The sequence below is a fragment of the Ornithorhynchus anatinus genome, chromosome 5 (assembly GCF_004115215.2).
Source record: "Ornithorhynchus anatinus isolate Pmale09 chromosome 5, mOrnAna1.pri.v4, whole genome shotgun sequence".
NCBI classification, from domain to species: Eukaryota; Metazoa; Chordata; class Mammalia; order Monotremata; family Ornithorhynchidae; genus Ornithorhynchus; species Ornithorhynchus anatinus.
Window position 1 is genome coordinate 434,734 of NC_041732.1, and position 27,871 is coordinate 462,604.

Sequence of the window (27,871 nt, forward strand, 5' to 3'; positions counted from 1 at the left end):
CCATCATTTATTTGCATTAATATCTGCCTCCCCATCGAGACTGTGAACTTGTTGTGGGCAGGGAACGTAGCTACCAGCGTGGCCTAATGGAAACAGCCCGAGCCTAGGCCTCAGAAGGACCTGGATTCTAATCCCAGCTCTGCCACTTGCTCACTGTTTGACCTGGGGCAAGTCACATCACTTCTCTGTGCCTCAGTTCTCTCACTGGAGAAGCAGCGTGGCTTAGTGGAAAGAGCACGGGCTTGGGAGTCAGAGGACATGGGTACTAATCCCAGCTCCGCCACCTGCCTGCTGTGTGACCATGGGCAAGCCACTTAACTTCTCTATGCCCTCAGTTACCTCATCTGTAATATGAAGATAAAGACTCTGAGCCCCATGCGGGACAACCTGATTACCTTGTATCTACCCCAGTGCTTAGAACAGTGCTTGGCACATGGTAAGCACTTAACAAATGCCATCATCATCATCGTCATCATCATCAGTAAAATGGGGATTAAGGCTGTGGGCCCCATGTGAGACAGGGACTGTGTCCAACCAGATTAACTTTCATTCATTCAATAGTATTTATTGAGCGCTTACTATGTGCAGAGCACTGTACTAAGCGCTTGGAATGAACAAGTCGGCAACAGATAGAGACAGTCCCTGCCGTTTGACGGGCTTACAGTCTAATCGATCTCTACCACAATGCTTAGTACAGTGCCTGGCACATAGTAAGTGCTTAACAAATACCACAGAAAAACTGTCATAGTGTCTTCTCCCAAGTTCGTAGAACAGTACTGCACAGTAAGAGCTCAATAAATACAACTGATTGATTGATTGACTGTCTGGAGTAAAGCTCACCTCCTCCAAGAGGCCTTCCCAGACTGAGCTCCCCCCCATTTCCCTCTGCTCCCTCTACCCTCCTCTTCACCTCTCCGCAGCTAAACCCTCTTCTCCCCCCTTTCCCTCTCCTCCTCCCCCTCTCCCGTCCCACCTCCTCAGCACTGTACTCATCCACTCAACTGTATACATCTTCATCACCCTATTTATTTTGTTTAATGAGATGTACAACACCCTGATTCTATTTATTTGCCATTGTTTTTATGAGATGTTCTTCCCCTTGATTCTATTTATTGCCATTGTTCTTGTCTGCCTGTCTCCCCCGATTAGACTGTAAGCCCGTCAAAGGGCAGGGACTGTCTCTATCTGTTGCCGATTTATACATTCCAAGTGCTTAGTACTGCACATAGTAAGCGCTCTGCACATAGTAAGCGCTCAATAAATACTATTGAATGAATGAATGAATGAATGAGTAGGAGTCCAGCATAACCCTCTGCCCACAGTAGGTGCTCAGTACAGCGCCTTGCCACAGTAGGAGCTCAGTATAGCATTCTGTCTATAGTAGGCCCCTAGGCCAGCACTCTGCCCACAGTACTCTGCACTGTACTGTCCCAAATACTTAGTACAGTGCTCTGCACACAGTAAATGCTCAATAAATATGATTGATTGATTGACTGATTGACAGTCCACGATAAGGACCCAGTGCAGCACTCTGCCCATAGTAAGCACATAGGCCAGCACTCTGCCCACAGCAGGCCCTCAGTACAGCGCTCTGCCCACAGTAGGCACCCAGTACAGCGCTCGGCTCAGGGTATACACCTAATTAGTAGTGATGAGAAGGACAGTGGGAAGGCTGAGGGGCGGAGGCTGGAGCCGGGGCTGGGGGCAGGACGGCCGGGTCCCAGGAGGGGCGGGGCGGTGGCTTTACCAGTCAGGAAATCTGTACTGTCGATTCCATCCTCCGCCGCGGCCCCCTCCCTGGGGCCCCTCTTCTCCTCGGCAGCCCCCCGGCTCCCGGCCCCAGCCGGACCGCCATGGCCGGGACCAGCCTCACCGGCCCCGCACTGCTACTCGGACTCCTCGCAGGTGACCGGATTCTGGAGGCTTCGGGCTCCGACGGCGCCGGGAGTGCTGCGGGCAAGGGGGCTCGGGCATGGGGCGGTGGGTGGGGATGGAGCCTGGGAGAAGCGTGCGGGGGAGCGGCGGGGCCGGTGACAGGAGGGCGGGGGACGCGCGGGGCCGAGGACTGGAAGCCCGGAGGTCCAGGTGGGGAGGTAGAGGGCGGGAGGGTGGGGTGTGGGGTGCCGTGAGGACTGACTTCTCCGGGTTGAGCAACATCCGTCCCAGCCGGGCGCTGCTCCGGCCTCCTCCCCACATCCGCTTGCGGCCCCTTTCCTTTTCCAGAACACACACACACACACAGAGACTAGGGGAGACACAGAGACAGAGACCAACAGAGAGCCAGAGAGACCCACAGACGGAAAGGACAGAAACCCGGAGAGAGAGCGCACCCAAGACCCCATCCCCTTCCTCTTCTCTCTCCCTTAGCCTGCCTCTGAGCGCGGCGTCCTTTATCTCCGCCTGTCCGCCTCTCCCTCTCCCTGCGCCTCGAAGTATCGCCGTATCTGCTCCCCGCGTCCCCTCCCCCGGGGCCGTGATTTTGCGCGGAGGGCTGGGGGGGTGGACCCCTGCGCGGCCCCGCCCCCTCACGGCCCCGCCCCCCCTTTCTCGTCCCCAGGGGCGACGGCTCAGACCTTGGGAGGTAAGGACCCGGTGTCGCCCCTTCCCCAGCCGGCTAACCCTCTGACTCACGGCGGGCGCGGGGGCGGGGGTGGGTGCGGGGCGCGGGGGTGGCCCGTGAGTCAGGTCCCGGTGACTCACTCTGGGGGAGGGGGGCACAGTCACTGCTCTGGGGGTCCCCGGGGGCGGGAGGGAGGTAGGGGGGAGCCCCAGGGAGCGACAACACTCCCCACCCCGAGATCGGCGCCCACCGCTCGAGGCTGTGAATGTGGAGGGAGGGGAGGGGGTGAGTGTGTGTGGTTACACCGAATGCGCGGCCGTGGATGGGACTCTCTCCTTGCGTGCACGTGGGGCCCTATGGGGGCAACCGAGTGAGGGCCCCTACGTGGGACCGTGTGGGTTCCTTTGCGATTCTTCTTCTGGTGGCTGCGCATGGGACCCTGACGCGCTGAAAAACTGCGAATATCCACAGCCCTTGATCTCCCTGGAGGATGACATTTACCTCGAGTCGTTTCCCATGTCGTTCCTCCGGCTTCCCCCCGCTCCCCATTCCCTCTCTCTCTCTGTCAGTCTCTTCCCCAGGCCTCTGCAGTTTCTGTTCTCCTCTCGATCTCCCGCTAATGATCGGCCTCGTGCTCGGGGACGCGCTGGTCACCGTGGTCATCGTGGTCGCCGTTTACTTCTGCACCCGGAGAGCGGGCGGGAGCGGCGGGGCCGCGCCCCTCGGTGAGGGCGAGGAGGAGCGGCCCGGGGGCGGCCCAGGGAGATCGGGGAAGGCTAGGGGATAGGAACGGGCAGGGCGGGGAAAGGCCCCGGGAGGAAAAAGGGGAGGAGGAGGGCGGATGGTGCGACTCCGGGTCCGGGTCCGGGAACCCCTCTGACCGCTGTCTTCTCCCCGCAGAGGACACCAAAGTCTACATGAACCTGCCGGGGCGTCGCTGACGGAGCCAATCAGCGGGCCGAGGACTGACACCCGCCCAAAACGGTCCTCCCTGGTCTACCCTGCTGCGCTCGGGGTCTGCTTCATAAAACCCCTCGAGGCCTCGGCTTCGGCTCCGAAATTTATTCAGTGGGTTGACCGCTCCCGGGAGGAGAGAAAGGAGGAGGGGGGACCCGATGGGCAGGGAACTGGGGATGGGAGGCGAGCGGGCCACGGCCTGGAAGTCAGCTCAGAGGGCCTTGAGCCGGGGGTCGGCGAAAAGCCTCCCCTCCCCCACCCAGAGGGTTTCTGGGCCCCGCCTCGCCCCATTCCCCCCGCACCCATGCCTTCCAGCTCCCAAAAGGAGTCTCTGCCTCACTCCCCTTGTCTCCCGGATCCAGCCTCCGGGCCTTGCATGGACACGCCATTGTTTAAATTCATTTATTGGGGCGCGGGAGCTAGTAGTGACTAGTGGGGCACTGGGGCTTCGGAGGTCGTGCGGGCGGGAGTCCATCTGCGGCTCCAGGCGGTTGGTGAGGATTTCTGACGGATACCGGTCTCGACTCGAGGGGCGTAAGGGCCGGGGTCAGTAGCGCCGCTGCGTGTTAAGATCGCTGTAGATGTCAGATCTCGGGCCCTGCAGCTCCTGAAGGAAACCGGGAAACGTTGGGGAAGGGCTGTGAGCGGGAGGCGGGGGAAGCCAAGGTGCAGGGCGAGGGTGCAAGAATGGGGTCCTGAGTTGGGGTGGGGGGAACGCAACTTAGGGATGGGGCACTGAGGGGGGAAGCTCGGAGTAAGGGCAGAGGTTGCGGGGGGCGGGGGACGCCGGGGCGCAGTCAGGGGTTGCTGAAGGGGGGCCAGAACATAGAGCACGGAAGGCCAAGGTATAGGGCTGGGGAGCCAGGATGCAGGAATGGGGAGCTGAGGTGGGGGGAGGACAGTGTAAGATGGGGCTGCGGGGGGAGGCTGGGGTGCAGAATGGGGCGCTGGGGGTGAAGGCAATCCAAGGCGGGGTTGCGGCGGGGAGAAGAAGCCAAGATGCAGAATAGGCCGCTGAGAGGGGGCAAGGCAGCGCAAAGCGGAGCTGACGTGAGGTGGCGCGGCTGCTGGGAGGCCAGAATGCAGGGCTGGGCTGCGTGGTGGAGGGAGGTAGCGGGGCTGCGGGTCTGGGGCACTGAGGTGGGGGTAGCCGGGCTGCAGGTCTGGCCCACTGAGGTTTAGGGGGCCGGGGTGCAGGGACGGGAAACCCGGCGTGGGAACTTGACCTGATAGTGCGATTCGGTCTCTGTGGTCCGCTGTTTCCGTGAAGCTGCTGGCGGTTTGAGGGGTGCCATTGAAAAGCGTAGAAGAGACACAACGAGTTAAGGGCCTAGCCTTCGCAGACCCAGGGATCCGGGGCCCCGGCCTCGCTTTCCTTTAGCCTCAGGTCCAGCTCCACCCAACCCCACTACCTCTTCCTGCATCTGATCCCCCTGACCAGGGACCCTCCCTCCCCCTTCCCGTGCCCCAGTTCCCCTCTCCCCCGCCCCCCACCCTCGTTCTCGCGGACTCAGGTTCGCGCTTCCCTCCGCCCAGGTCCGACACCCCGACCTGGGCTGTGACCCCGGGTTTTGACATGGCATGATACCGGGGCTGTGACCCCGGGTCTGTGACTCTGGCTCTCACCGTCTCCGGCTGCTCCGGCAGTCCCTCGAGGCCGGGCTACCATTCTGGCCAGGTAATACACAGCTAGGGCGATGAACAGCGTCAGGGCGAGGTCTCCTAGAATGATTCCGGCCAGGACCCCTGGGGTCACCGGGTAACACCCACTGCAGCCTGGGAGTGGATGGAGGGGGAGAGGGGTCAGGGCCTTGAGGGAGAAGGGTCTCGCCGCGGGGGTGTGCGGGGCGTCAGGCCTGGTGGGCGGAGCAGGGGAGGCACGAGCTGAGCGGGTAACGGCGGGCCGGATGGGGTGTGGGCAAGTTGGGGTAGGGTCGGCTGGGGTCGGGTAAGGCTTCTTTACTCACCATTCTGAGACTGCCCTCGAACGTTCCCTGGAAGGACAAACGGAGCGGGGTGGGGTGGGGTGGAGAAGTTAGATGCCGCCTGCGGATCCAGTGGGGGCCGAGGCAGGGGCGGGGGTCGCGGGCCTTACCGAGCAGGGCCAGGAGCAGGCCTAAGAGGGAAGATCCGGGCTTCATCCCGGGGCCGTGGGGACGCGGAGCCGTGCGATGTCGGGAGTCCCAGGGCGATCAGGAAGTGTGAGAAAGAGGAAGAGAGGAGGGTCGGACGAACGGACAGAAGGCGTTACGCCATAGCCGGGGGAGGGGATCCTTCAGGATTTCAGGGGGTCCGGCTACCTCCCGTCCCCGGTCTCCCCCTCCTGCAGTTCTTCCCCCTTACCCGGGCCCGCTCTCGCCCGGACTCAGGGGTCCCGGCCTCCTTCCCGCTGTCCCTCGCCCTCTAACCCTCAGGCCCGGCCGCCGGCCCCACCCTGCTCTCTCCAGGATGTGGTCTGGGGTCCGAAGCTCAGAGCCCGCCGAGTGCTCCGGAATGAGATGTGTTCCCGGCGGCCCCGCCAGCGCCCTCGGCCCGCCGCGGGTCCAGGGCAGCCAATCCCTGACGCGGGGAGGGAAGGGGCAGTTACTCGGCTTCGGGGGGCGGGAGGAGGGGGTCAAAGGGGCAGTCTAGGATGAAGACCCTCCCGCAGAGCTCCCTTTGCGATGCGCCTTGAGATGCGGGCAGCGGACAGACTGGAGGCGGGGCGGGGTGTGGGCCAGGCTGCCTAGAGGAAGCTGCAGTGGGAGCGAGGTGGGGACGGGAGGCGCCCACGTTCCTACAGAAAAGGGAAGTGGCAGAAGGACAGACGGAAGGGAAGCGGCGCAAGGGGAGAAGCGGGGCAGGGTGATTCGAGGCTCCCAACTCCAATAAAGATTCAGCCAGACCGTCACCGGCTTGCACGTTTATTGCGTTAGGGGTTGGGATGTTGCAGTCGGGTGGGTTCACGGCTGGGGGAGGAATCGCCTAGCAAGGGAGGGGGTGGCGTTTCTGGCGGCAGCGGCGGCAACTCTTCGGTGCTAGGCCCTGCACCTTAAGACTTCCAGAGAGAAACCGAGCTGTGGAGGCAAAATGGAGGAGTGTGAAGGCGGGGTTGGAGGGAGGGGAGGGGGAAAGGGGTGGGCGGAGGTAGCTAGAGAAGAGGATGTCGTCCGTCCCCCCAACGCCCTGCTGGTCTTGGCCTCTGGATTCCAGTCTCACCAAAGCTCCAGGTCCTTGGCCGACCACATGGTCAGCGTGCGGATCTCGGCCGTGTTTTCTCCGCACAGGCCGCAGAGGGAACCGCTGGCGCTCAGTGGGACGGACACGTTCATCTCCAGCTCCTCTCCGAGCCGCACGTGGACGCCCCCGGCCTGGCGCAGCACGAAGGCCCCTCTGGGGGCAAGGCTCAGGGACAGAGACGGGGACACCCAGGTCGGGAGCGTCACGTCCTGGCCGTTGACCTGGAGGCGGGGCGGGATCGGGGGTTGGTTAATGATAATAATAATGTTGGTATTTGTTAAGCGCTTACTATGTGCCTAGCACTGTTCTAAGCGCTGGGGTAGATACAAGGGAATCAGTTTGTCCCATGTAGGGCTCACAGTCTTCAGCGTGGCTTAGTAGAAAGAGCTCGGGCTTTGGAGTCAGATGTCATGGGTTCGAATCCCGGCTCTGCCACTTGTCAGCTGTGTAACTGTGGGCAAGTCACTTCACTTCTCGGTGACTCAGTTACCTCATCTGTAAAATGGGAATTAACTGTGAGCCTCACGTGGGACAACCTGATGACTCTGTATCTACCCCAGTGCTTAGAACAGTGCTCTGCACATAGTAAGCGCTTAACAAATACCAACATTATTATCTTTTTTTTACAGATGAGGTAACTGAGGCCCAGAGAAGTTAAGTGACTTGCCCAAGGTCATAAAGCTGACAAGTGGCAGATTGGAACCTATGACCTCTGACTCCCAAGCCCGGGCTCTTTCCACTGAGCCACAGGTTCCTGCAAGCTCCCTGTTTCCGGCTCGTGCCCCGCACCCGCAGTCCGCAGCCCGGAGCGGGATCCCTGCCTCCTCGTCCACTCGGCTGGAGAGGGACGGAGCATGGGGAGAGAGGACGTGCGGCCTGGCGGTGAGAGGTCAGGACCTAGGCCTCACCAGCTGTAGTCCTCTGCCCCACTCTCCGGGTAAGTCAGTTCTTTGCTCTGATCCCTCAAATCCTAAGAAGGGCCTAGGCCGGCTGTGAGCAGGTGATGCATAGTCACTCTGTCACAGTTGCCCAGGTGGTCCGTTCACTGCATTACACTGGGAGGCGTTCAGCAACTATTACTATTTCTACCACCACCGTCACCGCCGCCACTACCACTGCTTCTTTAGTTTCACAACTATTACCACTACTAAAAAGTCATTCCCTTGACCCTACGACTCCCTTCGGTTATCACCCCACCTCCCTTGTACCATTGGTCTCCCAACTCCTTGAGCCAGTTATCTATACTGGCTTAGTGAAGGCTAACCTCCTCCAGGAAGCCTTCCTTGACTACCTCCCTTTTCCTCTTCTCCCACCCCCTTCTGCGTCACCCAGACTTGCTCCCTTTGTTCTTCCCTGCTCCCAGCCCCACAGCACTTATGAGTCTGTCTATAATTTCTTTATATTAATGTCCGTCTCTGCCCCTCTAGACTGTAGACTGGTTTGGGCAGGGAATAAATCTGTTTTCTGTTGCACTGGACTCTCCCAAGTGCTTAGTGCAGGGCTTTGCACATAGTAAACACTCAATAAATACGATGGAATGAATGAATGAATGAACGAATGAATGAATGATTGAGGCGAGCAACCATGTACTTGAAGGAAGGAACCCCATTACTTTGAGGAAGGTGCCTTTTCAGCGTGGCTTAGTGGAAAGAGCACGGGCTTGGGAGTCAGAGGTTGTGGGTTCTAATCCCGGCTCCGCCACTTATCAGCTGTGTGACTTTGGGGAAGTTACCTCACGTCTCCATGCCTCAGTTACCTCATCTGTAAAATGGGGATTAAGACTGTGGGTCCCACGTGAGACAACCTGATTACCTTGTATCTACCCCAGTGCTTAGAACAGTGCTTGGCCCATAGTAAGCACTTAATAAATACCATCATCATTATTATTATTATTCTCATCTGCCTTAGATAACTGTCCACCACCCCTTCTCCTGGAAACATTATCTAAACTTGCCTACACTGGAACTGCCCTCCCCTTGTTCTCCTATTTCTCTGGTCACTCCTTCTTATCCTCTATCTCCAGTTCCTCCTCTGCCTCTCACCCTCTAGCTGTGTAAGTCCTTCCAAGCTCAGTTCTGGGTCCCCTTCTATTCTCCACTACATCCACTCCCTTGAGTACTTATTGACTTCCATAGCTTCAACTACCACTTCTATGTGGATGATTCTCAAATCTTCATCTCCAGCGCTTGATCGCTCTCCTTCTCTGCAGTCTCCTCTTTCCTGCTGCCTTCAGATCATCTCTACTTGGACGTTCCGCTGATACCTCAACCCTAACATGTCCAAAAAAGAACTCATCTTCCCACCCGAGTCCTGTCCTTCCCTTAACTTTCCCATCGTAGGAGCCAGAACCACCATCCTCCCTGTCTTATGAGCCCCATAACCTTAAGGTCATCCTCGAATCTGCAAACAGTCAAGTGCTCAATAAATACTATTGAATGAATGACTCATCTCTCGTATTCAACCCATATGTTCAATCTGTCAAATTTTGTTGGTTCAACCTTCAGAACATCGCTAAATCCGTTCTTTCTTCTCCATCCAAACTGCTACCACGTTAATCCAAGAACTGCTCCTATCCTGTCTTGATTGCTGCACTGGCCTCCTGGCTGACCTGCCTACCTCTCCCCATTCCAGGCCTTACTTGGCTCTGCTGCCCAGATCATTTTTCTACAAAAACGTTCAGTTCATGTTTCCCCGGTCCTCAAGAACCTCCAGTGGTTGCCCATCCATCAGCTGTGTGACCTTGGGCAAGTCACTTAACTTCTCTGTGCCTCAGTTACCTCATCTGTAAAAGGGGAATGAAGACTGTGAGCCCTAGGTGGGACAACCTGATTCCCTTGTATCTACCCCAGTGCTGAGAACAGTGCTTGGCACATAGTAAGCGCTTAACAAATACCAACATCATCATCATCATCACATCCAACAGAAGCTCCTTTAATCGGCTTAAAAGCACTCAATCGCCTTGCCTCTCCCTACCATACCTCCTTGACTTGCTAATGCCATTGACCTCGCACAATTGACTCCTCTAATGCCAACCTACTCAGTGTGCTTCGATCTCGTCTATCTCGCCACTGATTTGGTGCCCACTCTGCACACAGTAAGCACTCAATAAATGCGTTTGACTTCTGTTACTACTCTCACTACTCTCCTTCTACCACGATTATTATTGCTACTACTGTTTCCATGGCTATGACCACTCCTGCTCCTTCTACTCCTACTAGTATGACCACAAGGTCCCAGAAGGAGGGCAGAAGGGAAGGGGCTCGAAGAGTAGGAGGAGGGGCCAGTACTCCTGGGTCGAGGAGGGATGGGACGGAGGGAAGGGGACACCCGTTTGGAGGGGTCGGGGAGGGCCTCACCCAGATTCCCCGTCCGTGCTGCATCACCACTAAGCCTTCAGGCACAAACACGTAGACGGTGAGCGAGGGGTTCGGGTCCATCTCGCAGTGCTTGACCTCGCTGACCACGCGAAACCAGGGCGTGGCATTGCCATAACAGCGGGCGGCCAGCTGGAAGGTGCCAGAGGACAGAGCCACTTGGGCGCCGGTGAACGTCGTCAGCTGCCTCCCCAAGGGCCCTACAGTGCACGAAGCCTCGGGGGCCAGGCAACCGCGGACTCCGGCTCTCAGGCCACACAGCACCTCGGGCTCGCAGCTGTGCGGCTCACACTGCAGGTTGGAGTCTTCGGCACAGCGACAGCGCTCCGTGCAGTCACTGTTCACGATCTCCTCCCCGACCTGCGGGCATGTGTGCGCTGAGCGGCCGGGACCATCATGAGATGGGGCGGGGCAGGGATGGTCGCCGGGGATGGGGGAGCAGGAGGAGGGAATGGTCACCAGAGAGGGCCAATGGAGATCACGGGAGTGGGGCAAGGATAGTCACTGGGCAGCTTGGGGAGGGTCACTGGGACAGTGAGGGTAGACAGTGAAGAGGGTCACTGGAGAAGCTGAGGGTCACCGGAGAAGCTGAGGGTCACCAGAGATGATCACCAGGAAGGCGGGGGGCCCTAGCTATAGGAGGGAGGGGATGGTCAATGAGGAGTGGGATGGTCATCGAGGAGGTTCAGTGGAGAAGTGAAGGCGGGGGTGGGGTGGTCATCGGTCAAGTCCACTGGCAGGGCTGCATTAAATGACTTTGGGGCGGCCTTAACGTCACCACTGATGAGGTGATAACAGACCCACCAACTGGCGGGGATGTAGGGGAGCAGTGGGAGGGGCCTCCTGCTTTTTCCCAAGGGATGAGCTGAGACTGGGGAGAAGGGAAGGAAAGAGCAGGTGCCCAGAGCCAGGCGCCGCCCCCCGCCCCCCAACCTCGACAAGAGGCTTTCCTGGTACTTCTTTTCCTCCTGGCTCCCTCTCCAAGCGTTGCCTGTGGTTTACTCTTCCGAAAGAGGTTGGGGGTGAAGAGAGGGAGGAGAAGGGGTGCCGGGGAGTCCCTTTCTCCCCACGTGCCAGTGACACCCCGAAGCAAGGCACCCCGATAAGTAAACATACAAGAGGCCTGCACACGTGTCACCTCCTACCCGGTTTAAACACCTCGTACACGCTCCCTCTTCCTAGTCACAGTCAAAATAACGACCTCTCCTAACCATAAATATACAAGACTTCTCCCGGTAAGGAAGAGCCTGGGGTCGGGGCGCAGGCCCTGAGGGGTCGTGGTCCCGGAGGTACCTGGAGGTAGCGGCCCTGGTGGATGCAGCCACAGGCGGTGGAGGGCACGCAGTGTCCGGCCTCGGCCAGGGTCCCCGCGGGGCACTCGCAGCCTTCGAAACACTCTATCGGGATCCCGGTTGGGAAGATGCCCGATGCGCACAAGGTCTCCTGGGGCCGGAGACAGTGGGTGGACAGCGTCCCCGGGGTGCAGCTCAGAGCTGGGAGAGGGCAGAGAAAGGTCGTGAACGGAGGGTGGCCCAGGACACACGGCCCCACTGCAAGCTTACAAAGGACGGGCATGGGGAGGTGGGCTGCCCGTCGTCAGTGAATCTGCCCATCTCGACGTCTGTGTGTGTGTTTGTGTGTGCGTGTGTGTGTGTTTGTGTGTACTGGGTGTCCGCCTCAAAGTTTGTCTTATGCGCCCGTGCGTGTCCTTGGTGCCCATGCGTAAGTGTGTCCACCTCGGTGTGCTGTGCGTGTGTCCTCTTCGGGGGTCCTTTGCGGTATCCGCATTTCGGCCGAGAAGGGGCAGGCCTGAGTCCCTCCGTTCCCCCCTCCCCCAGCCCTTCCCACTCCGGTCAGCAAGGGTGTGGGGCAGTCGGGCTTGGGGACCCTCACTCTCCCCATCTCCGATCCTCGTCGCGTTCCCTCCCCCCGCCCTCCCCAAGGAGGCTGTGGCGCGCCCCTCCCAAGCAGGGGCGGATGGGCGGGGGGCGCGCTCACGGCAGAAGGTGCTGTTCCTCCAAGGCCCGAGCGGGGCGCTCACCCCGCGGCACACGACGGCGTAAGCGTGGAGGCCGCGGCAGAGCGAGCTCGGGTGTCCGGCCGTGGAGCACAGCTCCTCCACGCAGCGCTGCGCGAACTGGGCCGGGGCCACGTGGGCGTGGCAGGCGGCGAAGGGCCCGTCCGGCAGCTCCAGGAGCCCGCAGGCCCGGGGCCCCTCATACGCGTCGCCGGAGCAGGACCCGCAGCGCTCGCCACAGTGGCTCCGGCAGGCCTGCCCGGCCTCGGGCCGCGCCCACGCCTCCGTGAAGGGCTTCGGGTCGTTGGCCTGCTGGCCGTCGGGCAGGAGCAGATCGTCCCCCGGGTCCTCGTTGAAGTTGCCGCAGAGGCCGCAGACCCGGCCGCGGTAGGCGCCCGACAGCCGCAGCAGGATGAAGCCGTCGGCGTCGGTCAGCTTCCCGCCACCTTCCCATTTTAGCATCGTCGTTGCGCCCACCTGGTTGACCAGCACTCCGGCCTCCTTCAGTTCCAGGGGCAGTATCACCATCTCGCCGTCCACCTGCGGGCGGGAGAGACGGGGAGCCGGCGGCGGGGCCCGGCAGGAGGGGAGAACGACAGCCGGGGGAGTGGGGTCGGGGGCCGAGGGTCAGTGGGGGGAGACGGAGCCCAGGAGGGCCGAGGACCAGGGTAGGTAGGGGGATCTGGGTGGACGGGGACCTAGGGAGCGAGAGGGAGAGGGGAGGCGGGAGGACGGGGCCCGGGGGTCGGCAAGGAGAGGGGACCCGGGAGGAAGGGCACCAGGGCGCCCGGGGAGAGCTTTGGCTCACCTCCACCAGCCAGGGGGTCTTGCGGTGGAGGGTGAGCGAGACTCCAGCTACGGTGATCACCAGGCTTCCGGGGTCCCCCAACTTATCCTTCAGCAAGACGATGGAAAAAGGCTCGGGGCCGGGGGAGCAGGTGCGGGCCAGCGTGTAGCCGCACGCCCCCCAGGCCGAGAAGGATCGGCCGTCGAAGGACACGACGTGCGCAGCGGAGGCGATCGTGCAGCGCCCGTCGAGGCCCACTGGGAGGCAGGTCCAGGCGCCCTGTTGCAGCTGGCACTCCTCCTTGGCCTCGCACGCCCACGGCTCGCAGGCCAGAGACCCCCCCGGCGCGCACGAGCAGCGCTTGGTGCAGTCGGGGCCCGAGTAGAAGGGGCCTCCGTCGGGCGGGTGGTAGCGGCCGTCGAGCACACAGCCGCAGTCGGCGGGGAGGACGCAGGCGGCCCCGCTCAGCACGTGGCCGGTGTCGCAGGCGCAGCCCTCGCGGGGGGAGGACACGCAGCCCGCCGGCGGGGCCAGGTCCCGGCAGGTGACCGGGCAGCCGTCGCCGCGGAGCTCGTAGTGGGAGTTCGGGGGGCAGGTCACGTCTGCCGGGAGGGAAAGGCGGAGTTAAGGGCAGCCGGGGTCCCAGCCGCCCCGAGCGGCCGCCGGCCCCGACCCCCCGCCCCCCCGCCCGCCGCCCGCCGGCTCCTCACCGCACTGGGCGAGGCTCCTCCACTCCTGCAGCTCCGCCCCTGCTCCCTGGCACGCGGCCACGTAGGCGGCGATGGCGTCGCAGACCAGCTCCGGCTCCCCCTTCCCCGGGGCCCCCCGGCCGGGGCGGGCCTCGATGCAGGCTCGCAGGAAGGGGTCGGGGTCCAGGGTGGCGTGGCAGCCGGCCAGGGGCCCCTCGCGGTCCGCCACGACCGAGCAGGGGCCCTCCCGCCGCCGCTCCTGCTCCTCGTCGCTCAGCGCCTGGGCGCTGCTCGGCTCGCAGGCCCCCTCCTTCAGCCGCCAACTCTCCTCGAAAGATTGCGGCCCCTTCCCGTCGTCCGCGTCCCCTCGCGGGCCCGCCTCGTCCCCGGCCCCGGGCTCCAGGTCGTTCGCGGCGTCCCCGTCGCCGTCCCCGCACAGGCCCTCCAGGGCCCCGCGGTAGGAGGCGGGCACCTCCACGTGCAGCAGCCCCGACCCCTCGGACACTGCCAGGTGAAGGTCGAAGGCCGTGAGGAGCACCAGGTCCTGACCGCTGCGGTACGCCAGGTAGCCGGCGGGGTCGGACACGGGCAGGAAGACCGTCTCGCCGTCCACCTGAGGGAGGAGAGGGATGAGGGGGCCGGGGCCCCTGGCGTCCGGGCGTCCCGCCCGCCGGCCCCTGCCCCCCGCCGGCGCATGCCACCTGCCCGGAGCCCCGGGCCGAGTCTCGCTCTCACCTGCAGCCTGTCCAGTGCCCCGCGCTCCACCTTCAAGTTCCGGTTCCCGACCTCCAGGCCGAGGATCCAGTCATCCGCCTCTCCGCCGACGGTCACCGCAAACGGCTGCAGCCTGCCTCCGGACGGGCCCGAGTGCCTGGCCAGGAGCAGCGAGCATCCTCCGGTGAGCCCGGCCTGCCGCCCGTCGAAGGTGGTCAGCTGGCCGCCGGCCAGGCTGCAGAGGACCATGGAGAGCGCGTGGCAGCCCACCACCCCGTCGCGCACGGCACAGCGCTCCCGGGGGCCGCAGCCCCACGGCTGGCAGCGGGCCTGACTCCCACCTCCCTCCGGACACTGGCAGCGCTCGCGGCAGCCGCTGGTCGCCCACTCCTGGCCCAGCTGGTAGTAGCGGCCATGGTGGGAGCAGCCGCAGGTGTCGAGGCTGACGCAGTCATCCCCGCTCGCCACGAATCCGTCGTCGCACTGGCAGCGTTCGGCGCAGGGCAGAGGGCACGTCTCGGCCGGGCGCAGAGAGGAACAGCTGGCTGGGCAGGAGCTGGCGCAGAGCTCGTAGTGGCTATGGGCAGGGCAGGACAGACCTGCGGGACCGAGAGATGGGGTCAGCGCCGGATCAGTGGGGGATCGGGAGGGGAAGGAGAAGGGAGTGAAGGAGAGAGGGGTGGAGGGACAGGGAGAAGGAAGAGGAGGAGGAAGAGGAGGAGGAGGAAGAGGAGGAGGAGGAGGAGGAGGAAGAGGAGGAGGAGGAGGAGGAGGAGGAGGAGGAGGGGAGAGAAAGAAGAGAGAGGGAGGGAGAAAGGAGGGAAGGGGACAGAGGGGCAAGAAGGAGACTAGACGGGGAGTCGGGTCTGGATCTGGTTAGGGCGAGGGGAGGATCTGGGACTGGGGGTGGAGAACTGGAGGATGGGAGGTGTGGCTGGGGGCGGGGACCCGCGAAATGGGAGATGAGGTTGGAGGCGGGAACTCGGGGTTTGGAAATGAGACTTGGGGCGGGAATCTAGAAGCGCAGAAGGAGGGATGAGGAGGAGTTGGGGGACCGAAGGCCAGGGACCAATAACCGGGGGTCTCAACTCACGGCAGCCGGCCATCTCCCTCCACTCCTGCAGGGTTGCCCCTGTCCGTTGGCACTCTGCCGCGTACCTACTCAACGCCTGGCACAGGATCTGGCGGGCGCCCCAGTTTGAACAAACATAGTACAGGCAATTTTCCACATACTGGGCGGGCGGGACGGCAGCGTGGCAGCCGGCGAAGGGGCCGGGGACGCCCGTGGATAGGATCCCGCAGAAGCCGGGGCTGCCGTAGAGCTGCTTTTCCTGCGGGCTGCAGCTCGAACAATGCGGCTCACATTCATCCGAGCAGGAGTCGTCGTCGGCCACCTTCCACTCCCGCACCCAGGCTTCTATCCCCGGGTGCGACCGCCCGTCTGGCAAGATCACGTCGTCGCTCGAATCCCCGTTAAAGTCCCCGCACAGGCCTTGAGTTCGGCCCCGGTACCGGAGGCCCAGTCTGACCATGAGGATCCAGCCGCGATAGAGGACGCTCAGCCCCACGTTCGTCTTCAAGATGATATTTCGGCCACTGAGGGACAGGCGGATTGCGCCCGAGGCCAGGGACACCGGCAGCTTCGTCAAGATGCCGTCCAGCTGAGGGCAGGGGACAGTCAGACCGGCAGGGCAGGGCCTGTTCCCCTGACCCCTCTAGCCTCACCCCGGAATTGGAATGGCGAGAGAGACCCCGGCCGCTGTTCCCCCTGACCCTCCACCTTTCCCCGCTCCCGCCGCTCCCCCTCCTCCTCGCGCTCCTCCCTAGACTGGAAGCTCGTCACGGGCAGAGAACCTGTCTATTTGCTCTATTTTATTCTCCCAAGCGCTTAGTGCGATACTAAGAGAAGCAGCTTGGCATAGTGGATAGAGCACAGGTCCGGGCGTCAGAAGATCATGGGTTCTAATCCCGGCTCCACCACTTGTCTGCTGTGTGACCTGGGACAAGTCACTTCTCTGGGCCTCAGTTACCTTATCCGTAAAATGGGGATTGAGACAGGGGCTGGGTCCACCTCGATTTGCTTGATTTCACCCGAGAGCTTAGTACAGTGCCTGACCCCTGGTGGCGCTTAACAAATACCGTGATTACGGTCATTATTATTATTCGTCTGCACACACTAAGCGTTCAGTAAATAGTACTGACTGACGGACTGACTGACCATCACCGAGGTCCGGCCTTCGCGCTGCAGCGACACGGTGTGGTTCAAGAGCTGAACGTCGGTCTGCCACTCAGCGCTCAACGCCCCGTTACTGCGTTGGCCGTTCCTGAAGAGGATGGTGAAGGGCGTGAGCCGGGCCGAGGGCGGGGAGGCTCCCTGCCCCGACCCCGCCTCGGGGAGGCGCAACGAGGCCAGGACGTAGGTACATCGGCCCTGGAAGCTGTACGTATTCCCGTCGAAGGTGGAAAATTGGTGGTCCCCCCAGGCCATACAGGTGGCCATATCCTCTTTCTGACACGTGCCGGCCACGCACACCTCCTCGACTTCACACTGAATCCCCTGGCAGGGGTCTGGAGGAGAAACTGAAGGAGGGGAAAAAGGGCGGGGCGGGGCGGGGTGGGGTGGGGTGGGGTGGGAGGGAAGAAGCCCAACATCAGTCACCCTCCAGTTGTCCGGCCCACAGCGGTACCCCCAGCTCCGCCCCGTAGCCCTAACCCCGACCCACCTTGCCACGACCCCCGGCCACCCCCCGGCCTGCTCCCATTCCCCAGCCCCGGGGTTCCCCGGTCCCCGACTCCACTGACCTCGCTGGACGCACTGAACAACGCCATCGCTGACCTGGCAGCCAGTGCCCGGCTCGCAGCTGTGCGCTGAGCAGCGGACGCCGCGACCCGGGGTGCAGACACACATCTGCTCACAGCCGGGCAGCAGCACCTTCTCGTCGGGCTGGGAGGAAGAGACCGGTGGGGAAGGACGGGCGTCACTTCTCGGGTTTATAATCGCCAACGATCTCCCTCTCCTCCCTCCCCTCCCTTCCCTAGGTCCTGGACCCGTGGACACTGGCCCCCATCACGAAGAGGCGGGGAGGCCTAATTCCTAAATCTAATCCCAGGTCACCCAGCCCCAAGTCCGACCAGGGTCCCAAAGCCTCCAACCCTCCCGCCTTCCGAGCCGGGTCCCCCAGACCCACCAGGAAGTATCTCCCGTCGTGGAAGCAGCCGCACTGGTCCGGAGGCACGCACCGCCCCTGGCTGAGCCACCACCCCTCCTCGCACCGGACGCCCTCGAAGCACGTCTCCTTCCCCGGCTCCCAGCCCTCCCGCGTCGCACACAGCTGAAGGCCGGTTTCCGTGCACAGCGCGTAGTGGCCGTCGGGGAGCACGGTCGGGGCTGCGAAGGGGAGGGAGGGGAGCGGGTCAACGAACTGGGCACGAAGCGAGTTAACCCCGCGCCTGAAAGGGGCTCATTCGCACCGCGAGCACTCTGGGGGCGCAAGGCGGGAACAGACTCGGGGAGACGAAGACTGAGACTTAAATAGGATGGGCCAGACGCCCAGACACAATCCGCGACAGTCGCCAGGAGAGCCAGAGACAGTCGGGCAAAGAGAGAGCCTCGGAGACCCCCGGATGGGGCTGGGGAACCCCGCTTCCCCGTCCCCTCCTCTCCTCCCTCCCCCTCCCCGGTCGGCTCCCCTCCCGGGACTCACGGCAGAAGGTCTCCGTCCTCCAGGGGCTCATGGTGACGCCGGCGGCCTGGCAGGCGGAGACGTAGCCTTGGGCCGCGAGGCACAGCAGGCGCTCGGCCTGGGGCAGGCGGCAGAGGTCACGGCTGCATGCGCGGACGTGGTCGTCGGGGCTGAGGTGACCGTGGCAGGCTGCGAAAGGGCCGCCGGGGTCGGCGAGGAGGCCGCAGTGGTCCCGGCCCCGGAGCGTCTCCTCGTCCTCCCGGGAGCAGGCCGGGGGCTCGACCGGCAGCACCTCCGTGGTCGGGGGCTTCGTACCCCCCTCGTCCACCTCCCAGGCCTCCGGTAAGGTCCCGGAGTCGGGGGTCGGGGTACCGCTAGGCAGATCCGGTCGATGGGGCTCGTGGCCTCTGCCGCAAAGGCCGCGCACGAGCCCGCGGTAGTCGCCGGTCACGGTGAGGACCAGCTGCCAGGCCAGGTCGTAGGCCAGCTCCAGCCCGGACGCCTCCTGCACCACCGTGGCTGGACCCCGCGGGAAGGCCCGCAGCGACCCCTCGGCCAGGCTGAGCGGCAGCGGCAGCGTCCACCCGTCGATCTGGAGGGGACGGAAAAGAGAGGCGTGGGGGCTAGAGGGAAGGAAGGGAAGGGAACGGGGCGATGGAGGGAGGTGGAGGAGGAAGGGGCGGGGGGGGGGAGGGGCTGGGGACCAAGAAGGTGCGGGCCCCGGCCCAGCCTCCCGCCTCCAGGGCCGTCGGTCGCCTCCAGCCCTCCCCCCGACCCCTAATCCGATCTCCCCGCAGTCGGGCCCCGAGACCCTCGCCCCACCCCATCCCCAGCGGAGCCCCCCGCCCCTCGGGTCCCCGGTCCCCCGCCGCCCCCCGGCCTCGCCCTGCCTCGATCACTCCGCTCCGCTTCTCCTCCAGCACCAGGACGCTTCCAGCCATCTCCAGCTCCACCCACCGGGTCGCCGGCCCCTCCCGTTGGCCGCGCCGGCCGTGCCCGAGGCGGACGGTGAAGGGCTGGGGTCCGGGGGCCTGGGCCAAGACGTAGGCCCGGTGCTCGGGGATGTCTACGGCGCGTCCGTCGAAGGTGACGAGGTGGCCGCGGCCCCGGACGAAGCAGGAGATGGAGCCGTGCGGGCGGCACTCGGGGACGCCGCCCTGCACGACGCAGCGCTCGCCCCGGCGGCAGGACGAGGGCTCGCAGACCACCATCCCCCCGGCCCCGCAGCGGCAGCGCGGCGTGCACTGCGGCCCGGGGTAGAACTCGGATCCCGCCTCGTAATAGACGCCGTCATGCAGGCAGCCGCACTGCTTGGGCTCCACGCACTGGTCGCCGCTGAGCAAGTGCCCAGAGTCGCACACGCAGCCCTCCCGGCATTGTCGGGCGCACGGCGTGGGCGCCCACGGGGAGCCGCACGTGTCCTCGCAGCCCGAGCCGCACACGTCGTAGTGGCTGTGAACGGGGCAGAGCATTCCTGCGGCGGGGAAGAGGATCCGCTGGCGTCGGAGGCCAGGGAGCCCGGGGGCCAGGGGGCGGGGACGAGGCGGCAGGGGGCAGGTGGGCATGAGGCCAACAGGCAGTCTGGCGGAGACAGCCAAGGGGGTCCAGCTCCATCCCAGCCCCTCCGTCCCGCCGTCCTCCCGCCCCTCGACCCTTCATCCCCGCCGCCCCCCAGCACCCCAGCCCCGGCCCGGACTCACCGCAGAAGGAGCCGGAGCGCCAGGGGTCGACGCGCCTGCCGGCGAGCTGGCAGACGGAGGTGTAGTGAGCCAGTTCTTGGCACACGCGGTCGGGATCCCGAGGCTCCGAGCAGCTTAAGTAGGTACAGCGGCGGAAGGCAGGGTCCGGGTCGTGCATGGCGTGGCAGTCTCGGAAGGGGCCTTTCGGGTCCACCAGGAGCCCGCAGGCGACCGGGCTCTGCCGCTGGGCCCTCTCCGCGGCCTCCGGGTTCGGACAGGCGGCCGGCCGCACCACGGGCTCCGCGCAGGTCTGTCCGTCGGGCCCCGGCTCCCTCCAGCTCCCAGCGAAGGCGACCGGGTCGTCCGGCTTGGAGGCGGGGTCGCGGGGTTCCCCGCGCGGGATCAGGTCGTTGCCCGGGTTTCCGTCCAGGTCCCCGCAGAGCCCGCGCAGGGCCCCCTCGTAGGCCACCGGCACCGACACCCGCACCTGGTTGCTCCAGTCGAAGGTCACGATGAGGTCGAAGCCGGTCCGCAGCTCGGCCAGGAAGCCGACGCGGTGCACGGTCAGCGGAAGGTCGTTGGGCAGGTAGGGCAGGTGGGTCGGCGAGCCGTTCAGCTGCAGAGGGACGAGGGTGGGTCACTCCGCGGCTCTGCCGCCCCGACCCCTCCCTCCGCCCCCGCGATACCCGATACGGACCAGAATGCGTCCCGGGTGCTCGTGACTGATGGCCACCTCGGTCCCGTACACGCGAACCCGCACGGTGCGGGAGGAGGCGTCCCCGCTGGTTCGGTTGCTGTCCAACAGAATCTGGAAATCCTCCAGGGGCAGGCCGGACTCTCCCTGGACCCCGCTCCAAGCGCCGCGCCCGACCCACGGCTCGCCCCACACCCCGCCCTGGATCCCGCCCTCGGATTCTCCCTGAGTCCGATTTCCGTCCCCACCCGTGTTCTCAGGCCCTCCCTTGACTCCGCCTCTATCCTTAGTCCGGGCTCCGCCCCCGCCCCTAGTCCGGGCTCCGCCCCCGCCCCTGACCGCGCCTCCGCCCCCGCCCCTGACCGCGCCTCCGCCCCCGCCCCTGACCGCGCCCCCGCCCCTGACCGCGCCTCCGCCCCCGCCCCTGACCGCGCCCCCGCCCCTGACCGCGCCCCCGCCCCCGCCCCTGACCGCGCCCCCGCCCCTGACCGCGCCTCCGCCCCGCCCCTGACCGCGCCCCCGCCCCTAGTCCGGGCTCCGTCCCCGCCCCTGACCGCGCCCCCGCCCCTGACCGCGCCCCCGCCCCTGACCGCGCCCCCGCCCCTGACCGCGCCTCCGCCCCCGCCCCTGACCGCGCCCCCGCCCCTGACTGCGCCCCCGCCCCTAGTCCGGGCTCCGCCCCCGCCCCTGACCGCGCCCCCGCCCTGAGGTCGGGCTCGGCCCTCGATCTTGCTCGCCACTCCGCCATCCGCTCCGTCCCCATCCTTGGCCCCGGGTCCGGCCTTAGGCCGGGCTCGCCCGTCACCCTTGCTGGCTGGCCCGCGCTTAGTCCGGGCTCGGCCCTCACCCTTCCTCCCGGGCCCGCCCCGGGGTCCCCCCCGAGCCTCGCTCCCGGGCCCGCCCGAGGCCCGGCCCTTCCTCCCGACCCCCTCCACCCCGGCCAGCAGGTAGGTGCCGCAGGGGTTGTGGAAGGCGAAGGCGCGGCCGTCGAAGCTGATGTAGTGCGGGTCCCCGGGCGACGAGCAGGTGGCCCATCGGATGGGGTAGCAGCCCCGCAGCCCGCCGCGGACCCCGCACGCCTGCCCCGGCTGGCAGGCTCCCGGTTCGCACTCCACGGTGCGGGTGTCCGGGTGGCAGCGGCAGCGGCGCGAGCAAGCGGCGTCCTCCCAGAACTGGGCGCCCGGCGGCAGGGCCTGCCCCTTGTGCTGGCAGCCGCACTGGGCCGGGGGCACGCAGCGGCCCCGGTTCAACAGCAGCCCGGGCCGGCAGCGGCACCGCTCCACGCACCGGCCCGCACAGGAGCCGGGGTAGGGGTCCGCGCACGTGGGCACGCAGGGGTCTCCGCAGGGCTCGTAGTCGCTGTCGGGGGGGCAGAAGAGAGCTGCCGGGGAGGGGAGAAGGGGGGCGTCATCCCCCCGGCCCCTCCGGCCACGCGGACCCCGCACCCTCCCTCCCGCAGCGCTCCCCCTCCTCCCCTTGCTCCACACTCACGGCACCGGGTCTGCTCCCTCCACGTCCCCAGAGCGATTCCCGCCTCCTGGCAGGCCAGGGCGTAGGCGGTGAAGGCGCGGCAGAGCGTGGGTTGGTGGCGACCGGCGGCGCACAGGTCGCGGATGCAGTTTTGGCGGAAGCCGGCGGGCGACACCAGGCCGTGGCAGGCGGCGAAGGGGCCGCTGGGGTGGTTCAGGGCCCCGCAGAGCTCGCGGGCCCGGTATTCGCGCTCCTGAGCCTGCGGACACTCCGGGCACGAGCAGTTCTCGTAGCACTGGTCCTCGCTGGGCAACCCGGGCACACGCCAGCTCCCAGCGAAGTCCTCGGTCTTCGGGGCGGGGACTCCGGCCGGGGTGACCTGGTCGTTGCTGCTGTTGCCGTCCAGGTTCCCGCAGAGGCCCGACACCCGACCGCGGTATATGTTGCCGGGCAGGCGGACCCCCAGCCAGGCGTCCCAGTCAAAGATCAGGCGCAGCGCGAAGTTCGTGACCAGTAGGAGGGAGCGGCCTTGCTGGGTCACCTTCAACTTCTCATTGTGCAGGGACACCGGAAGCCCGAACAGCTGGCCGTCCACCTAGGGTCGGCGGGCGGAGATTTGGGTGGGAGGGAGGAACGAGAAACAACAGGGTGGTCAGCGGGGAAGCGGAGAGTGAGGGCTGGGAGGGATTGTGGGCACCGGCTCAGGCAAGAGTAAGGCGGAATTGGGGACGGGGCTGAGGGGAGGAAGGGAAGGGGTCTGGGGGGGTCCGGAAGGACGAGGAGTGATCGGCTGGGAAGAGGAGGGGCTGACGGCTGGCCGGGAATGAGGGTTGGGGCTCAGGTAGGAATGGGGGGGAAGCCTGAGGAAGGGAAGGGGCTGAGGATCGGGGGGCTTAGGGTTGGCAGAGAGAAGGTGCTGGGGGCTCCGGTAGGAGCGGAGAATTTAGTGAGGGATGGGATGGAAGAAGCTGAGGGCTGGAAGAGAGAGAGAGCGGCAGCCCGGGCGGGAAGTAAGGACAGCTCGGGGAGGAGAGGGGGAGCGGCGGCTTCTCACCCGGACCAGTCCGGGCTCGTAGCGGGAGGCCGACAACTTGTGCCCGTACAGCCGGAGCGTGAAGGAGCGGCTGAAGGAATAGGCCCGAGAATCCCCGAGCCGGTCGGTCGACGTCTCCAGCAGGAACGGGGGAGTCGGGGACCCGCGGCCGTCGGACTCAACCATGACGTAGCTGCAGTTGCCTCTGAACTGGAAGGTTTTGCCGTCGAACGTGCGATAGTAGAGAGCCCCCTGCGCCCAGCACCAGGACTCTGCGGTCCAGGTATAGCCCTGCCTCCGTCTCCGCCGGCGGCACTGCTGGCCCGGTAGGCAGCGCCGGAAGCGGCAGCGCGCGTGCCCGCAGCCGGTGGGCCCCGGGGCTGTCGGGAACCGGGAGACCAGGTGATGGGGACCGCGGCCCGGCTCTAAAGCTCCCTGCGCCCAGACCAGACCCCGCGGCCCGAGCCTCCGCCTTCTCCCCGCGCCCGGGCTCCCTCGGGCCGGCCGCCGCGCCCCGCCCCGCGCCCGTCTCCAGGACCTACCGCAACCGATGGCCGTCCCGTAAGCGCTGCCCTGTCCCACCGCCACGTTCAGGCCCCCGAAGCCGGACTTTTGCAGCGCCAGCTGGTGCTTCCCGGGCCCGTAGTGCCTGTGGCCCCAGGAGTAGCCCGTGTTCCCGACGACGGTCCAGCCGTCCAGCTGCCTCCCGTCCATCCGCAGACTCGCAGCCGCCTCGGACAGCGTGGCCCCGGCCACAGAGCCGCTGAAGCCGGTGACGCCCCAGACGGGCAGCGCCCGGCAGTAGCGGTCGACGTCGGGCACCCGGGCCAGGAAGACCCCCGAGTGGCGACCCTTGGGCACGGCCGCGCTGCCCGCCAGGAGCACCTGGATCCGCGTGCTGCCCGTCAGCAAGATCGGTTGCCCGGGCTCCAGCGGCAGCGACACCACCTGCCCCGGCCGCAGGAGCTGGACGGCGGGAAAGCCCCCCTTCCGGACGGGAAGGATCTCCAGCTTCGCGTGCTTCTGGGGCGTGGCTGCCACGTAGACCACGTCCCGGGAGTCCGAGAGCGGGGTGGGCCCCAGCACGAACGTGCGTCCCCAGCCGGCCACGGGCTGCAGCTGCTCGAACGTGGGGTCGCAGCCGGTACGCTGGGGCGCGCACCCGCGGCCGGCGAACACGGCCACCGGCCGGTCGGCGGTCACGCGCGTCTCCGACAGGTCCCCCTCGCTCCGCAGCTGCACGGCCTCGTAGGGGGCCAGGGGCAGCGCCAGGCGGCTGCCCGCCGGGTAGAGCTTCTTGCCTTGCAGGACCGTGTTCCGCAGCAGGACGTCCACGGTGGCCCCCGCCTCGCCCGCCACTATGGAGAAGTGCCTGGGTCCCCAGGGAAGGGGACCCGACGGGGTGACTACCAAGTAGTCCGTGCCCAGCGCGCTCACAGGCAGCAGCAGCGAGGCGGCCGCCTTAGACCGGTGCCGGTACAGCGCCACGATGGTGACCGGGCCCTGAGCCCGGACCACGATGGCGTGGACCAGTCGGCCGCTCTGCCGCAACTCGGTGTGGGAGGGCAGGGCCAGGGTCACCGTGAGGCCGGAGCGCCCGGTCCAGGCGGCCCGAAAGGAGTCGTTAGGGACGCTGACCGTCACGTTGGTGTCGTCCTCGTGGGCCGTGACCAGGATCTGGAGCCGGGGAAGCGCCCCACCCGTTTCCGCGTTCTTGGAAAAAACCACCAAGAACTCATCGCCCTTCGAGGCCTGGGTGGCGCAGGACCCTGTGAGAAGCGAAGGTTCGGGGTGGCGGGGAGGAGCCGGGGTGGGGGGGGCGGCAAAGGGGTGAGTGGGAGAGCGGGGCAGGAAACGGGGTGGTGGTGAAGGTGCGGGGTAAAGCAGAGGGGTTGGGGTCGGGAAGCGGTGAAGGAGAGGGATGGGGGGCCGGGATTTGGGTGCGGCAAAGGAACGGGCTGTGGAATGGGGCCTGGTCAGGCGGCGGCGAAGGCCCGGGGTGAGGCGGGGGGCCGGGGTCGCGGGGAGGGGAAGGGGCGGGGTGCGAGAGCGGGGCCGGGGAGGAGGGAGCCCGAAAATAGGGCAGGTGTCAGGCGGGCGGGTCGTGAAAGGACGAGAAGGGAGTGGCCCGAATGGGCGGAGCTTGATTCTATTTATCTTGATTCTATTTATTGCTATTGTTCTTGTCTGTCCGTCTCCCCCGATTAGACTGTAAGCCCGTCAAAGGGCAGGGACTGTCTCTATCTGTTACCGATTTGTACCTTTCAAGCGCTTAGTACAGTGCTCTGCACATAGTAAGCGCTTAATAAATACTATCGAATGAATGAATGAGAGAGCCAGGAGAGGGGCCAGAAGGAGCGGGGGGCGGGGGGCGGGGAAAAGAGATCGACCCGGGACCCTTACACTGACCCCAAAGACCTGAGAGCGAGGTCCATAAGATCAGCCTCAGAGTGGCATCCATGGCGGAATCAGCGGTGAAGGGCCTTGCTGGAGAGGGAGGCGGATAGGGGACTCATTTAAATACCATGAATTTGCGACTAGCGCGCAGTCGTCTCCGGTTCGTGGGACCTGTACCGCCAGGTCCAAAAGATCAAAGGATATCTTTTGATCAATCAGTCATCGTATTTGTTGAGCGCCTTCCTTGTGCAGAGCACTCTACAGAGGGCTTTGGATAGCACCTTTTCTCCTTCTCAACCCCTCTCAATCAGTCATCGTATTTGTTGAGCACCTTCCTTGTGCAGAGCACTCTACAGAGGGCTTTGGATAGCACCTTTTCTCCTTCTCAACCCCTCTCCCTCTATTCCCTCTATTCCCCTGCCTCCTCTCCAAGCTCTGTTCCGATAAGGCTCTCCCCACCTCAGTCCGAATCTCCGCCGCTGCCCAGGCACAAGAACCCACAGGCAGTGGCGAGCGGGGGCCAGTGGGTGATCACGGCCCTCAGACCCATGAGTATCCACCTCCCATCCCCTTCAGCAGACAGAAACTCTTCACCATCGGCTGTAAAGCAGTTAATCACCTTGCCTCCTCCTCCCTCACCTCGCTGCTCTCCTACTACAACCCAGCCATCACACTTCGCTCCTCTACTGCCACCCTACTCACTCACTAGACCGCGATCTCGTCTATCTCGCCGCCAACCCCTCGTCCACGTCCTGCCTCTTCACAACCAACAGATAATCATCCTTCCCACCTTCAAAGCCTTCTTGAAGGCACATCTCCAAGAGGCCTTCCCTGACGAAGCCCTCATTTTCTCCTCTCCCACTCCCTTCTGCGTCGCCCTTGCACTTGGATTGGCTCTCTTTTCTCATCCCCCTTCAGATCCACAGCACTTATTTCCACATCCGTAGTTTATATATTCATATTAATTCTGTTTCCCTCTCTGGACTGTAAGCTCGTTGTGGTCAAGGGACATCCCTATCAACTCTGATACACTGCTCTCTCCCAAGCGCTTAGTACAGTGCTCTGCCCACAGTCAGCGCTCAATAAATACGATCGATCCCTACTTGCACACGCCCGCTCCCGCGCCGCCTGGGGTGAGCTGAGGGACCACCCACCACCTGCCTGACTCCCGCAACTCCTTTCCCCTTCGTGGCGGGAAGGAAGCCTCTCCCCACTGGCCCCCGCCCAGTTCCAGCTCCTACCCTCGTCCTGCCCCGCCTCCGAACCGGACTCGAACCGAACCCCCCGCCCTGAGCCGGACCCACCTGCGGTGGCAGCCCCTGTTGCGGCCGCCGCTGCAGCCACCGCAAACGGAGTGAGCCTGAGCTGGAGAAGAGGCCGGGGGATGCGTGAGCGGGCGGGATCACTCGCGGGGGGAGGGTGTCGGCTCCCTGTGATCCGGGCCCGGGGGAGGGGGAAAGCAGGAGCCGACGCTGACGTGGCCGGGGGGTGGTCAGCGGAGCGCGGAGCCGCCTCGGGGCGAACCGGCTGGCCGCCCCCATCTCCCCCTCAGGTTCCCATTATCTCCTGGATCTCCCTCCCGCTCCAGCCCTCGGGTACCGACCTGCGCGGACTTCAGTCTCCCAGGGCTCAGCAAGCCTCAGATGGGGAGTGTGGGGGGTGTGGGCGGGTGTGAGGGGAGTGTGTGTGTGTGTGTGTGTGTGTGTGTGTGTGTGTGTCGGGGGAGGGAATCAACGAGAGGCGCAAAGAGGGACAGAGGGGGCCGAGGGCAAGGACCCCTGCCCACGCCAATCACTCCCTCCTCTCGGCCTCCTCCTATCAGATCCTTTCTCGGGTATCCATTACTGAATCCCTTGGCTCTGTTCCGATCAGGGAAAATTCCCCAACCTCGGCATTATCCTCGACTCCTCCCTCTCTTTCGTCCGCCGTAAGCAGGCCCTTAGCAAATCCTGGCGGTTTTTCTTCGCCTTTTCTGGGCTCCTCTCCTACTTCTCTCTCCATCCAAACGGCCACGGCGGTAGTCAGGGCCCCTTGTCCCGGCCCGCCTCTACTACCGCTCAGCCTCCTAGCTGACCACTCTGCCTCCACCCTCTCCTCTTACCGGTCCATACCTCACTCTACTGACGAGATCATTTCTCTAAGAAATCATTCGGTGCACAACTCCTACCTCTGAAAAATCTCCAGTGGCTTCACGTTGCTCGTCGCATCAAACGAAAACCCCTTACTGTTGGCTTTAAGACACTTAATCAGTTCTTCCTCCCTCCTACTTATCTTCGCTCCTCTCCCTCTCCATCCCAGCTCATGCACTTCATTCCTACACCTCGTCTTAATCTCTCCCACCTCGGACCACCTGCCAGGAACCCCCGTCCCCCATCACTCCAGACCCTCATATCCAACGAACCACTAATTCTTTCCATTTTCAAGGCCCTGCTGGACTCCCACCTCTTCCAGGAAGTTTTCCCAGATTGCTTTTTCTGCTCCTCCGCACCTTTGCACGCCCAACTTCCCACTGTATGTTGTACATATCGACATGCATACTCTGCTATTGTCTGGGGATGTGTCTAGCAACTCCATCGTGTTGCATTCTGCCACGGACTT

General features: G+C 64.5%; 3 protein-coding genes across 6 annotated transcripts; 1 reads left to right on the plus strand and 2 right to left on the minus strand.

Moving 5' to 3' along the window:
* Positions 1-1,714: 1,714 nt before the first annotated feature.
* Positions 1,715-3,624, plus strand: HCST (hematopoietic cell signal transducer). 2 transcript variants are annotated; one of them, XM_029065361.2, is made up of 4 exons: positions 1,715-1,905; positions 2,558-2,581; positions 3,130-3,285; positions 3,461-3,624. In XM_029065361.2, the coding sequence occupies exons 1-4, from the start codon at positions 1,854-1,856 to the stop codon at positions 3,499-3,501; spliced, it is 273 nt and encodes a 90-aa protein (XP_028921194.1). In that variant the 5' UTR covers positions 1,715-1,853; the 3' UTR covers positions 3,502-3,624. The 2 variants fall into 2 exon arrangements, with proteins under 2 accessions (XP_028921194.1, XP_028921196.1); XM_029065363.2 differs by having other exon boundaries at positions 1,735-1,905; positions 3,142-3,285.
* Positions 3,625-3,905: 281 nt separating this feature from the next.
* Positions 3,906-6,342, minus strand: LOC100085440 (TYRO protein tyrosine kinase-binding protein-like). Of its 3 annotated transcripts, none has more exons than XM_029065347.2 (5): positions 5,613-6,342; positions 5,485-5,511; positions 5,144-5,293; positions 4,744-4,787; positions 3,906-4,124 (listed from the first exon to the last, which is right to left on the minus strand). In XM_029065347.2, exons 1-5 carry the CDS (start codon positions 5,656-5,658, stop codon positions 4,065-4,067), a joined length of 327 nt encoding a protein of 108 aa, XP_028921180.1. In that variant the 5' UTR covers positions 5,659-6,342; the 3' UTR covers positions 3,906-4,064. The 3 variants fall into 3 exon arrangements, with proteins under 3 accessions (XP_028921180.1, XP_028921179.1, XP_028921181.1); XM_029065346.2 differs by having other exon boundaries at positions 4,744-4,790; positions 5,613-6,326; XM_029065348.2 differs by lacking the exon at positions 5,485-5,511 and having other exon boundaries at positions 4,744-4,790; positions 5,613-6,337.
* Positions 6,343-6,404: 62 nt separating this feature from the next.
* Positions 6,405-27,797, minus strand: LOC103165817 (IgGFc-binding protein-like). The gene is made up of 22 exons (XM_039912164.1): positions 27,762-27,797; positions 26,578-26,638; positions 25,280-25,363; positions 22,898-24,645; positions 21,865-22,438; positions 21,066-21,754; positions 20,377-20,598; positions 19,701-20,295; positions 18,891-19,474; positions 18,022-18,592; positions 17,506-17,705; positions 17,120-17,261; positions 16,536-16,897; positions 15,411-15,978; positions 14,339-14,916; positions 13,625-14,216; positions 12,936-13,516; positions 12,109-12,667; positions 11,404-11,603; positions 10,093-10,470; positions 6,716-6,957; positions 6,405-6,573 (listed from the first exon to the last, which is right to left on the minus strand). Exons 1-22 carry the CDS (start codon positions 27,795-27,797, stop codon positions 6,549-6,551), a joined length of 9,591 nt encoding a protein of 3,196 aa, XP_039768098.1. The 3' UTR covers positions 6,405-6,548.
* Between the last annotated feature and the right edge of the window lie 74 nt (positions 27,798-27,871).